At 35.5% G+C, this 13670-nt stretch overlaps 1 protein-coding gene across 1 annotated transcript; it reads right to left on the bottom strand.

Moving 5' to 3' along the window:
• Window positions 1-10631: 10631 nt before the first annotated feature.
• LOC116779388 (transmembrane protein 231-like) lies at window positions 10632-11895 on the bottom strand. Its single transcript, XM_061523265.1, has 3 exons — window positions 11181-11895; window positions 11102-11106; window positions 10632-10920 (listed from the first exon to the last, which is right to left on the bottom strand). Exons 1-3 carry the CDS (start codon window positions 11884-11886, stop codon window positions 10663-10665), a joined length of 969 nt encoding a protein of 322 aa, XP_061379249.1. The 5' UTR covers window positions 11887-11895; the 3' UTR covers window positions 10632-10662.
• Between the last annotated feature and the right edge of the window lie 1775 nt (window positions 11896-13670).

Genomic DNA, 13670 nt, shown 5'->3' with positions numbered 1-13670 from the left:
GCCAGGTTTCTATAGGAAACTTTACATGGAATTATTTATATATATGTTTTATATGTATATATTACTCCTTACTTTCTTACTTCCATTGTATTTTACTTTTATTTACTTGTTTGTTTCCTCTTGTTTATTAGAATTTCTCAGCACTTCAAATGCTAATGTCATTAAATTATAGTTTGTTTCTTTAAAACTATTTGTAAGCTATTAAAATTCCTAAAACCTTATATTAACAGAAAAAATGTTTAACTATAAACATATCATTTTGTTTTATGAAGATTTTCAATATCTTACAATTATAATTCCGTGTAGAAGACTATTAGTTAAATCATTTTTCTTGTTCTGATTATTGAAAGAAAATATAAAAAAAAACTTTTTTAATATTCTTGGGAATACATTTTGTAACTACATATTATGTATACTTTAAAAGCCTCCTTTATTTATATTAAACATTAGCCACAGTGGGCCGTCCTAATAATTAAACCAGAATACTTAAATTTGATCTTCTAATATGCAACGCTATCAAGAACATGACTCCCATACTATGATACATTAATCTGTAGTGAGATCAATATACTTTTTTTTTAATATACATAACAATCTCGTACAAATCGTAGCATAGTAATCTAGAGCTTTATGAATACCTGGTACATTATATTATGAAATAAACCTGACTTAAACTATATTTTGTTTTGTTTTAAAAAGAACGAGAAAACGCCATTTCTTTGATATTTTATCCATACAACTACGGTCTACCATACGGTCTTGCCCTGGCGATGTTAACTTTTTCATATGTTTCGCGTAAGCAACAATTTAATTTGGTTTTCTTAAGATATTTTTATTTCTACTTAAGTCGTTAGTTGAGCCGTAAACAGTCGTATCAGTGTTGCATATAAAACATGATTATTCAATTTATGCTCATCTTTTATGCAGTACGTCAACCCAATAAATAGATCTTACTCTCAGGAGGATATAAAACTAGGAAGGTGATGTTTAGTTTCTGTTTTGTTCAGCTTAATAATTAATATTCGAACGTTCTTGAGGTGTCACTGCGAAATAAGATTTTACGTTTTGCACATGTCGTGAGCGAACAGAAAAGTTGTAAAGGAAATGAATAATCATCATCTTCACATTTAATTGAAAAATTTTCTTTTATGATTTTTTTGCATATCATGAACTCTTAACATCTTATTAGGAGAACATAAAACCGAGCGGGTGTGATTCACTAGAGAATGAAAGTGAAACTATACAAATTTATTATACGAAACTTGTATTTGTGTGATGATTGATTTCTATGTGTGTGTGTTTGTGTGCTGGCTGACTTTCATGCTTTCCAAATGTAATTCCAAATGTAATGTTAAACTAATTAAAAAGACTTCTTCTGATCTTCTTTATAATCGTTTAGATATCGCTCTCCATAAATAGTCATTAGAATTGTACGGACTGCAGATTTATTTAATTCATATTTTGAAAAGTATTAAATTAAGACTTACCTAGACCTGCTCCGTAGTACTCCATATACTAATATTATATAATTAAAACTTTTATTCATAACAGTGCGCTTTATCGTTAACATATATTTATGAAATAGCCATTTACTAAGGAAGAAAGAGATAAGAGGTTTATGTCAGAAACAGTTTTTTATTTACGAATTTGACAATTAATTGTTATACATAAAATTAAGATTTTCGGATATATTACACGTTTTTTTCTTATTTTATATGTACATGATCCCGAAGTTTCCGATCCCGATTTCGGTTAACTAGTAGCAACCGCAGTCACGCACAGACGAGATGAAAATAAAATAATTTTCGTAATGTTATTCGTAATGTGTTGGTTTTATTTAAACGAAAATCATCGATATTATTAATAGTTGATTTATTGTTTTTGAAGTTAGTTTTAGAGTTAAGGATCCTGTTTGCTACGAAGAGGTTTCCATTCTATTTTTGAATTTTAATTACATAGTGAGTGGAAAAAGGGATAAACAATAAAAAAAAAACTCTCACGCGGGTCACTATATCATACAAGGTATAACATGCAATACAGTTTGTTGTTTTAAGAATTCATATTCATATTATTTCATGAGAATCTTTTATAACTTGAGTATAAGAGTTGTTGTTCTTACTAAGACTGGTTTCAGCTTCACAGCTGTTTAGATATAAAGATTAAATATATGACATCTTATTTTATTCGAGCACATTATTGAGGCTTTCAAATACCGATTTGTATATTATATCGTAGGATCAATATTCTCTTTGTTTTCGTAGCAGTTTTTTGAAGTGGTAGAGCCTAGCAGTGGTTATGTTACAAAAGCTCGAAAATCGGCCTGCTCGACCGGGGAAGGGCCATCCTCTCACAGAAGATCGGCGTATAGTAGACTTTAGTGTCTGCTTCTGGTCCGCTGAGTGAGTTAGCCGGTTGCCCTTTGCCTATTCCCACCCCTCCCTTTTCCTTAACAGTCAAGGTTGGCAACGAATCCGCAACATCTATATTGCGAATGTCCATGGGTGATGGTAAGTACAACCCATCAAATTGGCCGTCTGCTCGTTTGCCAGCTTTCACATTTTAAAAAAAGCACCTTCGTGGCAGATCGTAAGCTTTATTAATACCCGGTTCTTCACTTCACGTTATGAAATGACGTGACTTTAAACTACATTTTGTTTAAATTTTTTAATTTTTGTTTTAAATACGGCGAGCAAATAAATTATTTAAGTATAAGTGCATTAGAGGCAGAACAGGCGGGAACAAAATACATATCATCATTTTCTATATCGTGTGTGAATCAGAGAATTGATCAATGTTTATTGTATGTACTTTTTTCAGTTATTTTTAGTCAAAGTATTATTTATACCTCGAAAACTGATTAAGTGCAATAATTCGAAGTGGAGAGACGAAACTGGCTGCACAAACAGAGTGTATTTAAAATATTTAATATGTAAAAAAAATTCTGTACAGCTTCGAAAAATATTTTTTTACTGATCTCGGAGCTACACCGCAACTTATAACATCTTACCAGGAAAACATAAATCTATGAACGCAATATTTCACTATGAAATGAGATTGAAATTGAAACAAATAAAAATAATTATAACAAATTAATATGTATACATATTGGAAAGAGGTGTGTTTTTATTATTTCTTATTTGATAATACATATGTATATGTGTGTGTGCATTTGTGTGTGTCATCGTGTCACAAAAAAAAAAATATATATATTGTTTCATTGTTATTTTATGAATATAAAATTTTATTCCTGTGATTATTAAGTTACAGGAATAGTGTTACTGGAATCTTGTATTATGAAACTGATTTTGCTTTCATAAAATAATTTGTATTATTTTCAAGTTCGTAGAGCAGTGGACGATCGTCGTTCAGTATTGCATACAAAACATGATTCCTCAATTAATGTTCATCTGTAATACAAGGTCAGGGTATATAAAACTATTAAGGTGATCTTTCAACCCTTTCATCCAATTTTCAACCCATTTCATCACTTTATTACATGGTACTACCATACCGGATGGGTCTAGGGTGAGGGGTTAGACTAAGAGTGGCACAAGCGGTGTCTAAATACATAGTTACACTGTTATATTTCCAAAAATGACGATTTTCCATACGAACATTCATCACCTGTTTTTACCCCAATTTTCTCCCCCAAGTTTCGCTATTAAAAGTAGCCTATGTTCTTTCATTCCTAATAAAGTGTCTAAATACAAAGTTTCACTGTTATATCTTCAAAATAGACGATTTTCCATACGAACAGTCATCGCCTCTTTTTACCCATTTTCCCCCATTTTTTGCGATAAATATCAAATTTCATCAAAATCGGTTCACTGGTTTAGGCGTGAAAGCGTAACAGACAGACAGACAATGTTATAATCGCATTTATATAATAATAATAATAATAATAATAAAATAGTATATAGTATAATAGTATATAGTATGGATTTAATTTTTTATTTTTTATTTTTTAATCATACATGAAGTATGAAATATTTAACGCCTAAATTAGATTTGGTTTTTTATCTCTGCCTTTACTTTATAAAACTACCTGTCTATCTTTACTTTTATTTACTTTTTACTGGATGCACTTTCCTTTTTAAAATAAGTTTAAATTTAAAAACAAATTGTGTAACGTTGTTTCAAGTCACGTTTATTTCGTAGTATGAAGTACCAGGTGTTCATAAAGCTACAGAATACTATAACACAATTTGCTACGAGGATGCTACGAAAACCCAGAGAATTGGTTCTACGACAAACATACAAATATGCATTTCAAAGGGTCAATAGTGCAGACGTTGTGACAAACATGCATGCACGAACTAACACAAAACTATATTTTAGTCGGCTATCATGAAGAAAGGAATTCCCGTTTTCAAAATTAAATCTAACTAAGATATCTAAAATCAGAGAGCATAAAGGGCAATTGTATCAGGCTTACTGAAAACTAATGCAAAAAACACTTTTTTTTGTGTTCTGAGATTTTCTTAGACATACATATTGTAACAATGTATTTTGTCAATCTTAAAAGTCTGCCTGATATACATATCTTGAAAACTATGAGCAGTGGGTGGTCGTATCAGTATTGTATACAAATCAGAATACTTAAGTTTGTTCTCCTAGTATGCACCGCTATCAGAAACGTGAGTCCCATACTATGTATTTATACGTTACTGTAGTAAGGTCAATAAAGTTTAACTTTTCACAGCAATCTTGAAACATATTGTACTACTCCTTCAGACTTATGAAATCCTGGTTCCCGTACTATGAAACAAACGTGACCAATTTTCGAAGTTCTGGTGATTCCTTTGTAGCAACCATGATCAATTGACAGACGAGATGAAAATGAAATCATATACATGTTTTGTAATCAGAAAATAAATAGTATAATATATCATTAATTAATATAATATTAATTGATTTAGATTATAATTAATCAATGTTTTTCAAATAAATATATGTCAGAGTAGGGTCCAGGCCGTGGTTTTTAAAAAGAGTGACGTCAGCATACCTGACGTCATCAATGACCTTATTCTTGATTGTAGTTAGGATCTGACTCGTGAAGGTAACCACGTGGATGGCTAGACGAACCCCTTACTTCGAAGAGATCCCTACCCTGCAACGGCTCGAGCGAGACCATCTGTAATCTGTATGTACTCTGGCCTCTATTTATACCAACATTGTTGTGACTACACTTACACAGGCGGCTACGCAGGTGGTTATGCGGCTGACAACTGATCGATAAATTGAACTACCTTCAATTATTAGTATTTCAAATAATAAGAATTACGCCGATATGTTTTTTTTCAGTTAATTTTAGTCAAAATTGATTTAGTGTAATAATTCGAAGTAGAGAGATGAAACTGGCTGTACGAAGTAAGTGCCATTATCATTTATATAAAAAGAAATGCCCTCTTCGAAAGTAAATTTTTTGTACTGGTCTCGTAGTTCCAACGCAACTTATAACATTCTACTAGGGAAACATAAATCTAAGAAGGTGATGTTACACTATGAATTCAGAGTGAAATTGGTGCTATATGAACCAACATATTGGACAGACGTGTATTTTAAATTTATATCTTATTTTACAATATATAAATTTACATATTATATTTATATTGTTTGTGTGTGTTCGTGTGTCATGGCCTAATTTATATTTATTAGATCTTATTTATTTATTCATTTTTTTTTTGCTGTTGTGCGTCCAGACGTCGTATTTATACCAGAATTCAAACATAGTTCTATTCTCCTTTTAAACAGTCTTTGATTTCGTTTTACTTTTAACAATAATTATGAATACCAATAAGTTTTTATAATAACCGATGACAGCCTCAACTTATTTTCATGTTGCATCCGTCATTAATGCTGATAGCGCCGATATATATAATATTTATTTCATAACTTTATTACATGATTGTAGATTAGGGTTGGTTATTTAGACGACCAACCACAGATGCACTCCTACCTATATTTTATATACTTTAAAAGGTTTCAAGTTGTTTAGAAAAAAAAGATAAGAGAAACATATGTGTTCATCAATTCTTATAATTAATATAGAGTCATCTCAAAGTCTCAGGATTCCAAAGCAGTGAGAGTATTCTTTCAGCTTTGTCTAAAAAAAGCGGATTATAAATATGAATTATAAATAAGTACACATTAACATACATATACACTTGTATAAATATTATTCATAGTATCTCTACGAAATATTTGAAGCGTAGTAGTGCTATTTCCCTTTAGTGACTTTACTAGTGCCCTTATTACTAAAATAAACGTGAGTACCTAATAATATCTTGCATACATCCACGACGAGCAATTTTTTATATTCTCAAGGATTGTTTTTTTATTTTATAAACCTTAATCAGAAAGGAATTAATTTTATGTAAAAATAACCACTTTGGAGACCATAGTTTCTACAAAAAGAATAAATCCAGAAAAAAATCAATGTAATTTTCAAACTGTCTGTTTAATGCAGAGATGATTTTCAATCAAAATAAAATTAATCAATCTAGAAAAGAAAAGTCGATGGAACTCCTTCACAAAGTTGATTTTGATTTTAATTGATTGCGTAACACCGCCACTACTCATAACATCTTACCGGGAGAACATAAACAAAGCGGATGAAGTTTCACTGGAGGATGAAAGTGAAAACTATTCATATTTATTATATTGAAGTTATATGTGTGTGTCAGTTATTTTTTATATGTGTATGGTGTAGGCTGGCTTTATCGATTTTTCATCCTATTGCTTTTAAAAAGTGATTCACAGCGATACGCTAGTCACAAACAACTTACTTTCACTACAATGGAATGTCTGTCTCCATCTGTCCCTAGAAGATTGAGGTCAAAATTAAAAGAAAAAAAAAACAAATATTTACAATTATCTTTACTTGTACTATGTATCAGTCTAACATCGTATTTGTCATAAAACTTTATACTCCCTTGTATAGTAATTTAATAAAAAAAAATCATACACGAAAATTCAAATTTTCAAGAAAAAGAAACAAAGAATTCAAATAAAATTTTCTAAACCATTGCCTCTCAATTTATGATCTCCTGGTTGAAAGTTTTATGAACAACGTGATTGTTACGTAACGATCTGTTACCTAACTCGCAACATCTTACCAGGAGAACATAAAATAGTACAGTTAGTTCTATAGAGTGCTTTTACTACGAAATACTCGTGTCTCATGATTTCCTGGTTTCCCATCCGCTGAGATAAACGTGACTGACTATGACTTGTTTGTTGATGATGATTAATTATGAATATTATAATTAAATATTTATTTACTAAATACGAAACAGTCTCAAAATGCTAGCTTATAGGTTGTGAATTAATTCGCAAATTTTTGTAGATCTCGGAAAACTAAGCGTGAGTCACATACTATGTCTTCTTTTTCCTGGCAATTATCCCAGCATTAGAAAGGGTCTGCCTTCCTTCTCAAACTCCTCCACTTTGCACGGTCTTTAGCATCCGCGGTGGTAAGTCCATTGGCTCTCATATCCTGCTTCACGGTGTCCAGCCATCGCTTTCTTGGGCGTCCTGGGGGTCTTGCTCCAGGGACCGACATATCAAGGCAAATTTTTCCGACGTTATTCTCAGGCCGGCGTGCAACGTGGCCATACCATCTCAGGCGACTCTCTTGAAGCTTATCCGCTACGTCACGGACTCCAAGACTACCTCGGATAAATGTGTTACGTATACGGTCAGCCCGCGTTACGCCACACATCCACCTCAGCATCTTCATCTCCGTGACGTGAAGCTCCTGAGTGTGCCTGGACAGTGTTGGCCAACATTCGCTTCCATATAAGAGAACCGGTCGGATTATGCTCTTGTATATTATTCCCTTGAGCTTGGTAGGTATTCTGCGATCGCAGACCACACCTGTGACCTCACGCCATTTCGCCCAAGCAGCGCTGATCCGGGCTTGGACATCGTGATCGATGCCTCCGGACTCATGCAGAATAGATCCAAGGTACCTGAACTTTTCCGACTTAACGGCTGGTTCAGGACCTATATGGATAGTGCAAGAGTCCTGGCTTCCGCAAGCCATGTACTCGGTCTTCGTCACATTTAGTTTAAGACCACCGTTCTCAAGCGTACCCTTCCAGAGGTTCACTCTTCGCTCTAGCGTCAACCTGCTCTCATCAATGAGCGCTATGTCATCGGCATACATCATCAGCCATGGAGGCTGGTCCTGGATGTTAGCCGAGACAGTGTCCAGCACTACATTGAACAAGAAGGGGCTAAGAGCCGAGCCTTGGTGAACCCCTACTGAGATCGGAAAGGGTTTTGTATCGCCAACAGCAGTCCTAACCATTGAAACGGAATCGCGGTACATCTTTCTGATGATGTCAATATAGGCCTCAGGGATCCCTTTGAATCGCAATGCCCACCAGATACATTGACGAGGCACGCAGTCAAAGGCCTTCTGCAGATCTAGGAATGCGACATGCAGAGCTCTCCTTTTTTCCCTGTATGCCTCCATCAGAGTTCTGATGGCAAAGATGGCGTCCAAGGTGCCCGATCCTGGCTGAAATCCATATTGACATTCCGAGACAGTACACTCTCGGCGGAGCCTGAGGTCGATCATGCGCTCAAAGAGCTTCATGGTGTGACTCATGATCTTAACGCCCCTATAACTACCACAATCTTGAACACTGCCCCTGCCTTTGTATATAGGGGTAATGTAACTATAACGCCACTGATGTGGCATAGTCCCAGTGTTCAAGACGCGGTTAAAAAGGTCCGTCAGTATGAGCACACCAAGAGAGCCCAATGATTTCCACGCTTCGATCGGAATATCGTCAGGTCCCACCGCTTTCCGATTCTTCATGCGTCGAAGACAATTCCGAGTTTCGTCAGGTGTTATCGGGGCAATAAGTCCAAGATTAGGAGGTATTTCGGTTGGAAGACTGCACGGGTGCTGAGTATTTAGCAACTCCTTGAAGTAGCATCTCCATCTCTCCTTCACAGAGGCATGATTACACAGCAACGTGCCTTGGGAATCTTTGACGCTAAGACATTTTGCGATATCTTGCGTCGCCTTATCCCGAGCTCGTGCCAATTTGTAAATGAGCTTCTGCCCCTCCGCAGTTTCAAGTGTAACATATAATGGTGATAACCTATCACTGCGGCCTCTGGCAACAGCCCTTTTACTGGCACGTTTCGCTGCTATGTACTCTAGTCTGTCTTCAGGAGAGTTTGATTGCTGCCACTTCTTAAAGGCAGTCTTCTTTTCACGAATCACCTCCTGCACTTCGTCATTCCACCACCATGTCTCCTTGTCAATGACCCGTCCTCCCTTAGAAAGGCCTAGAACTCGTTTACCTGCTGTGATAATTGCTGACTGGGCTCGATCCCAAACTTCCTGAGCAGTTTCGGTATTAGTCGACAGATTTTGACTCTCAACCTCTGCCCGAAAGCTGGTCTGCATCGTTCCATTCGGCAACCACCACCTGATGCGAGGCTTACGTTTCTCGGCCACTTTCTTTTTCGGGGTAACAACATAGTCCATGACAAGAAGTCGATGTTGGGCCGTCAGGCTTTCACCAGGAATGACTTTACAGTTAGTCACCTTGCCGATATGACACCGTCTGGTCAGCAGATAATCTATTTGGGTTGAGTGGGACCCGCTCTTATACGTGATAAGGTGCTGTGGAGTCTTTTGGAAGAACGTGTTCACGACGGCTAAGTCAGACGCAATACAGGTTCTGAGAATATTTTCTCCCTCTGCATTGCGGCGATCATAACCAAAACCACCGTGTACACGGTCAAACGTTTCCGTAGCCCTACCTACGTGGCCATTAAGTCCCCCCCAACTATGATTATTTCAGCAGCTGGTATAGCACGTAGAACCTCTTCAAATTGCTCCCAGAATGACTCTTTTTCGGACCCATTACATCCAGCCTGAGGAGTATAAGCACTGATCAAGTTAGTAATCACTCCCTCGATCAGTACCCGCACCCGCATCAGGCGGTCGCAGCGACGATCAACTTCAAGAAGACCATTCCGAAGCTCTTCAGATAGCACTACCGCTACACCAGCTTTACCTGAAGGCGACCCAGTGTATATCAGCCGGTAACCCTGTCCGATGTTCCGAGACTTATTGCCCTTCCAGCGAGTTTCCTGGAGGAACGCACACTGGACCCGACGTCTCATGAGTACATCTGCGAGTTCTCTGCATCGTCCGGTTAGAGAGCCAATATTCCACGTTGCAAAGCGGAGTTTCCTTTGGGGTACTAACGTCTTTAGCCGTGCCCGTACTTGACACGGTAGCCCTTGCCCACTTATCGCAGGTGTAGGGCGATGTGCCTGCGCGTCGTTTATCGGCGACGCCCTAGCCGTACCCAGTCCATAAACTTTTGCAACCATAAGAGTGGCGGGAGTGGTTTTACGGAGCGACTGCCGTCTGACCTCCAAAACCCCGTTTTACGGGTAAAACCAGGAAAGGAAAAGATAGAGAAGGGGAGAAAGAGGTTAGGAAGGGGAATGAGGGGAGGTAGAGGACACCACCTTCATGCACTGAGGATAGAGGTATGAAAGTGGTGGCTCGAGGATCCGGGGTCGCGTACCCGTATGCCCATTGCTAAATATCGGAAAAATACTTAGTAGGACACCCTCTGGATAGAATGTTTATTTCGTATATTCTAACTACTTATTTAATTGTTATATAAATTTCTCTTTCCTCTTCCATGGCACAATTTCCCATGCCATTAATAATCTATTAATGAAAATAAATCTCCTCAATTTTTTAAACATCCAGTAGAAGATTATGTATAGGGAGAGATATTGCGGCCAGGCCCATTTCAGTTCTTGAATAACACTCGGTTTGTATTTTATTTGTGTTTCTGGAACTCTCAGCATGATGTTGACATCTATTGTGCCCGTGTTGCGGTCTTGTACTCTTGAGTATATTAATGAGATCTAAGATTTTCGCGAGTATTCATTTAAATGAAACTAGTATTTTTCGGATTTACTACGCGGATTTTATTATTTAAAAACTACATAATCCCGACGTTTCGGTTACTTTGCAGCAACCGTGATCACGGGCAGACACCTCGTCTGCCCGTGATCACGATCAGACGAGGTGTCTGCCCGTGATCACGGTTGCTGCAAAGTAACCGAAACGTCGGGATTATGTAGTTTTTAAATAATAAAATCCGCGTAGTAAATCCGAAAAATACTAGTTTCATTTCTTGAGTATATTGTTGTAATGTGAGTTGAAACTTCTCTCTTTAAGTTTTCCTCCACGATGAGATCAATCACATTAAGATTACTGTCACTGGTGTAATTAAATAAAGATCTATTGTATCTTATGTCTAAGACATTTCTTAAACATGGTAAATGAGATGTTTGATACAGGTGGATGTCACCATAATACTTAAATCCACTCGGTGCTGTAGGAAATTCTTTGTTAATAACTGCTAAAGCTTGCATTTGAAGTGGGCAAATATCCACAAACTGGTAATCTACTCCTAGTAATAAAAATAATGAAGTAATTATTCTTCTCTCTGGTATATAAAGTTTGAAATTATACTCTATGATATCATTTTTCAGACTATCTTCATGACCATGCTCTTGAATTTGAATCTCAACACAATTTTCCCCATCGTCCATTTCTGTGCCAAGTGCAGCTGCTTGACCACAAATGATATTTATATTGGGTTCGTCAGTCTCGGCAACTAGTAAATATTCATATGTTGGACGTACTTGAGCTTGTTCATAGTAATAGTAAGATTTTAACCAAAACCCTCTACTTCTATATGCAATAACGAGTGGTAGAATTATATTTAATAGACTAGTAATAATCGTAAATAGAGTCGCTTTGGACAGTAGATTACTTTTGTACTGAATTACCACATCATGATTATAAAGATTGTACAAAGCCATTTAAGTTGGTAAAAGACTCACATACTATGTAACTACGTAATACTTATACGTAACTGTAGTAAGATTAATAAAGTTTTACTTTTCACGGCAATCTTAAAACGTACTACTCCTTCAACCTTATGAAGTCCTGGTTCCCGTACTATGAAACAAACGTGACCAATTTTCGAAGTTCTGGTGATTCCTTTGTAGCAACCATGATCAATTGACAGACGAGATGAAAATGAAATCATATACATGTTTTGTAATCAGAAAATAAATAGTATAATATATCATTAATTAATATAATATTAATTGATTTAGATTATAATTAATCAATGTTTTTCAAATAAATATATGTCAGAGTAGGGTCCAGGCCGTGGTTTTTAAAAAGAGTGACGTCAGCATACCTGACGTCATCAATAACTTATAATAATATATTTCACGTCAACTCGAAGTTCTGATTCATGATAAACTAAAGACGAGATGAAAATTAAATCATTTCATATATGTTTTCTACATCGTGTAGAATCAGAAAATAAATATATTAATTATTGATTGATTAATCAATATTTTTTTTACAGTTACTTTTTAGTCAAAATTATTATTATTAAAGTTATTAATTATTATAGTTATTTTATTTATACCTCGAAAATTGAGTGTAATAATAATTCGAAGTGGAGAAACGAAACAGGCTGTAAGACTAAGTGCCATTTATAAAACTGCTTCGAAAGTAAATTTTTTTTTGGTGTCGTAGCTCCACCGCAAGTCATAACATCCTACCAGGGATACATAAGTCTGTATGAGTGATGTTTCACTATGAATTGAGAGTGAAATTTGTGCTTTTATAGTGGACAGACGTGTGTTTTAAATTTATTTCTTATTCTAGAATAAATGTTATATATTTGTATGTGTATGTTCCTGTGTCATGCCTTATTTATATTTAGCTTATTTATTACCTTATTTACCACCTTATTCAGTTTTTTCTGTTATTCTTATGAATATATTTTTGTTCTTGTGATATATAAGTTTCTTTTGCGTGTTCCTGAAATCTTGCATTATGGAAGTGAATTTTGCTTTCATAAAATAATTTGTATTATTTTCAAGTTCGTAGAGCAGTGGACGATCGTCGTTCAGTATTGCATACAAAACATGATTCCTCAATTAATGTTCATCTGTAATACAAGGTTATAAAGTCAGGGTATATAAAATTATCAAGGTGATCTTTCTCCCCATTAATCTCATGCTCTAGCTTATGCTCGTTGTTAAACTGGTTTGGATAATTTTAAATTACATAGATTTTTTTATCAAAATTATCAATAAATCTAGCATTTGCTTGAACCCAATGCTTTCAATTTGCGTGTAACTTAATTATAACTGCAATTAACTGTATGATGATAACTTTAATGGACTCAGTTAAACGTAAGAGAAGAAATGTGGCAAAAATTCCTCTAGCTGTATTGCATAACACCAATTCATAACATCCTACTAGGAGAACATACTACCGCGCTGGTGATGCTTCACAAGGGGGTGGAAGTGAAACTATCTGACTATATTTAATATAGTCTACTTGTGTTTGTGTTATGGTTGTCTTTTATAGGTGTGTAAGTTTGTGATGGTTGGCTTGCTAGCTTATCAAGTACAAGTTTTTATGTTTTACTTACTTGCTTAAAAACGTAAACAATTTAAAACACAACCTTAAATTCTGCTTTTTACCTTTCTTAAGGGAGATTTCCTTACCTCATCGTGTAAGATATACGAAGCTATGCTTTATTTATAAGATATGCGAACGAAAATTCGTTAGCGAA

This window comes from Danaus plexippus, chromosome 17 (genome assembly GCF_018135715.1).
Source record: "Danaus plexippus chromosome 17, MEX_DaPlex, whole genome shotgun sequence".
NCBI lineage: Eukaryota > Metazoa > Arthropoda > Insecta > Lepidoptera > Nymphalidae > Danaus > Danaus plexippus.
The sequence above is the reverse complement of the archived record's forward strand: the minus strand, read 5'-3'. Positions and strand labels throughout refer to the sequence as shown.

Bases quoted from the DNA above. Each gene is read 5' to 3' on its own strand.
- LOC116779388 (XM_061523265.1), bottom strand. From the start codon at position 11,886: ATGGCTTTGTACAATCTTTATAATCATGATGTGGTAATTCAGTACAAA.